General features: G+C 31.9%; 1 protein-coding gene across 1 annotated transcript in view; it reads right to left on the reverse strand.

Moving 5' to 3' along the window:
• Window positions 1-2348, reverse strand: part of LOC135096067 (clustered mitochondria protein homolog) — a 16204-nt gene extending 13856 nt beyond the window's left edge. Inside the window, 1 exon segment of the mRNA XM_063997299.1 lies at window positions 2191-2348. Coding sequence (XP_063853369.1) covers window positions 2191-2293 — 103 coding nt within the window. The 5' untranslated portion in view covers window positions 2294-2348.
• Window positions 2349-2500: the final 152 nt, after the last annotated feature.

Here is a 2500-nt window from a genome sequence, read left to right on the forward strand (position 1 = left end):
GGCATTTAAACTCATTTTCTGCCTAAATTAAATAAATAACACCAAAAATAACTCTCTTTTTTAAATACTACAATTTTTTCAGCAATTCACAACTTAACCATCAAAATATTAACAGTATCTTCAATATAAGTGAAAAAAAACGTGTCTTTGGAACATTTGTGGGCATTTAAACTCATTTTCCGCCTTTAAATTAAATAAATAATTCCAAAAAATACCTCTCTCTTTTTTTAAATACTGCAATTTTTTCAACAATTCACAACTTAACCATCAAAATATTAACTGGATCTTCAATATAAATGAAAAAAATGCGTCTTTGAAACATTTGTGGGCATTTAGAATAATTTTCTGCGTAAATTAAATAAATAACCGCAAAAATAAACTCTCTCTTTTTTAAATACTACAATTTTTTCAACAATTCACAACTTAACCATCAAAATATTAACTGTACCTTCAATATAAGTGAAAAAAAATGCGTCTCTGAAACATTTGTGGGCATTTAAACTCATTTTCTGCGTAAATTAAATAAATAACCAAAAATACCTCTCTCTTTTTTAAATACTGCAATTTTTTCAACAATTCACAACTTAACTATCAAAATATTAACTGTATCTTTAATATAAGTGAAAAAAATGTGTCTTTGAAACATTTGTGGGCATTTAAAACTAATTTTCTGCGTAAATTAAATAAATAATACCAAAAATAACTCTCTCTTTTTTAACTACTGCAATTTTTTCAACAATTCACAACTTAAACATCAAAATATTAACTGTACCTTCAATATAAGTGAAAAAAATGCGTCTCTGGAGCATTTGTGGGCATTTAAACGAGGATTTTCAACATACATCCCCAAAATTACGAGTCTTTTACAAACCAGCATTATTTTTCACAGATTCACGACTTGAACATGAAAATATTAACTGTACCTTCAATATAAGTGAAAAAAAATGCGTCTCTGGAGCATTTGAGGGCATTTAAAACGAGGATTTTCAACATACAACCCCCAAAAAAAATACCCAAAATAACGAATCTTTTAAAAAACCAATATTATTTTTCACAGATTCACGACTTGAACATGAAAATATTAACAGTATCTTCAATATAAGTGAAAAAAATGCGTCTCTGGAGCATTTGAGGGCATTTAAACGAGGATTTTCAACATACACCCCCCAAAAAATACCCAAAATTACGAATCTTTTAAAAAACCAGCATTATTTTTCACGGATTCACGACTTGAACATGAAAATATTAACAGTATCTTCAATATAAGTGAAAAAAAAATGCGTCTTAGGAGCATTTGAGGGCATTTAAACGAGGATTTTCAACATACACCCCCAAAATTACGAGTCTTTTAAAAAACCAGCATTATTTTTCAACGGATTCACGACTTGAACATGAAAATATTAACAGTATCTTCAATATAAGTGAAAAAATGCGTCTTAGGAACATTTGAGGGCATTTAAACGAGGATTTTCAACATACATCCCCAAAATAACGAATCTTTTAAAAAACCAGCCATTATTTTTCACAGATTCACGACTTGAACATGAAAATATTAACAGTATCTTCAATATAAGTGAAAAAAATGCGTCTTAGGAGCATTTGAGGGCATTTAAACGAGGATTTTCAACATAAACACCCCCAAAAAATACCCAAAATAACGAATCTTTTAAAAAACCAGCCATTATTTTTCACTGATTCACGACTTGAACATGAAAATATTAACAGTATCTTCAATATAAATGAAAAAAATGCGTCTTAGGAACATTTGAGGGCATTTAAACGAGGATTTTCAATAAACACCCCCCCAAAAAATACCCAAAATAACGAATCTTTTAAAAAACCAGCATTATTTTTCACCGATTCACGACTTGAACATGAAAATATTAACAGTATCTTCAATATAAATGAAAAAAAATGCGTCTTAGGAGCATTTGAGGGCATTTAAACGAGGATTTTCAACATACATCCCCAAAATTACGAGTCTTTTAAAAAACCAGCATTATTTTTCACAGATTCACGACTTGAACATGAAAATATTAACAGTATCTTCATATAAGCTGACCTTGGGAGCAGCTGGGGCAGAGAGAGAGGAGTCTAAATGCACCGGCTTTCGTCTGCTACGCTCACACACACTCACTCACTCACTGCACGCTAAAAATAATGAAATAATTGCAAGGATAACTTTCTCACCATCCTTAAGACTGGACGCCATTAATGTTCTCTTCTCTCTGCCTTCCTTTTCCTTCTCTGTCTCCTTCTGTGGCCCATTCTCAATCTCCTTGCCCTGGGCCATCGTCTGCTACTGTGCTTCTCTCTCGCTCTCTCACGTGGAGGAAACTGGAGGGAAGGAGGGAGGGGAGGGAGAGAGGAGGTAAACAAGACCCCGTTAAAAAGAATTAGCCACCAAAATTATAGTGTTTTTTTATTTGTCGCCTTATTTTGCATTTTTTTTAAGTTTTATGTGTACTTGGGTTTATTTTTTGTGGGTTTTTGCGGTGTG

The sequence above is a fragment of the Scylla paramamosain genome, unplaced genomic scaffold (assembly GCF_035594125.1).
Source record: "Scylla paramamosain isolate STU-SP2022 unplaced genomic scaffold, ASM3559412v1 Contig2, whole genome shotgun sequence".
In the NCBI taxonomy this organism is placed as follows: Eukaryota; Metazoa; Arthropoda; class Malacostraca; order Decapoda; family Portunidae; genus Scylla; species Scylla paramamosain.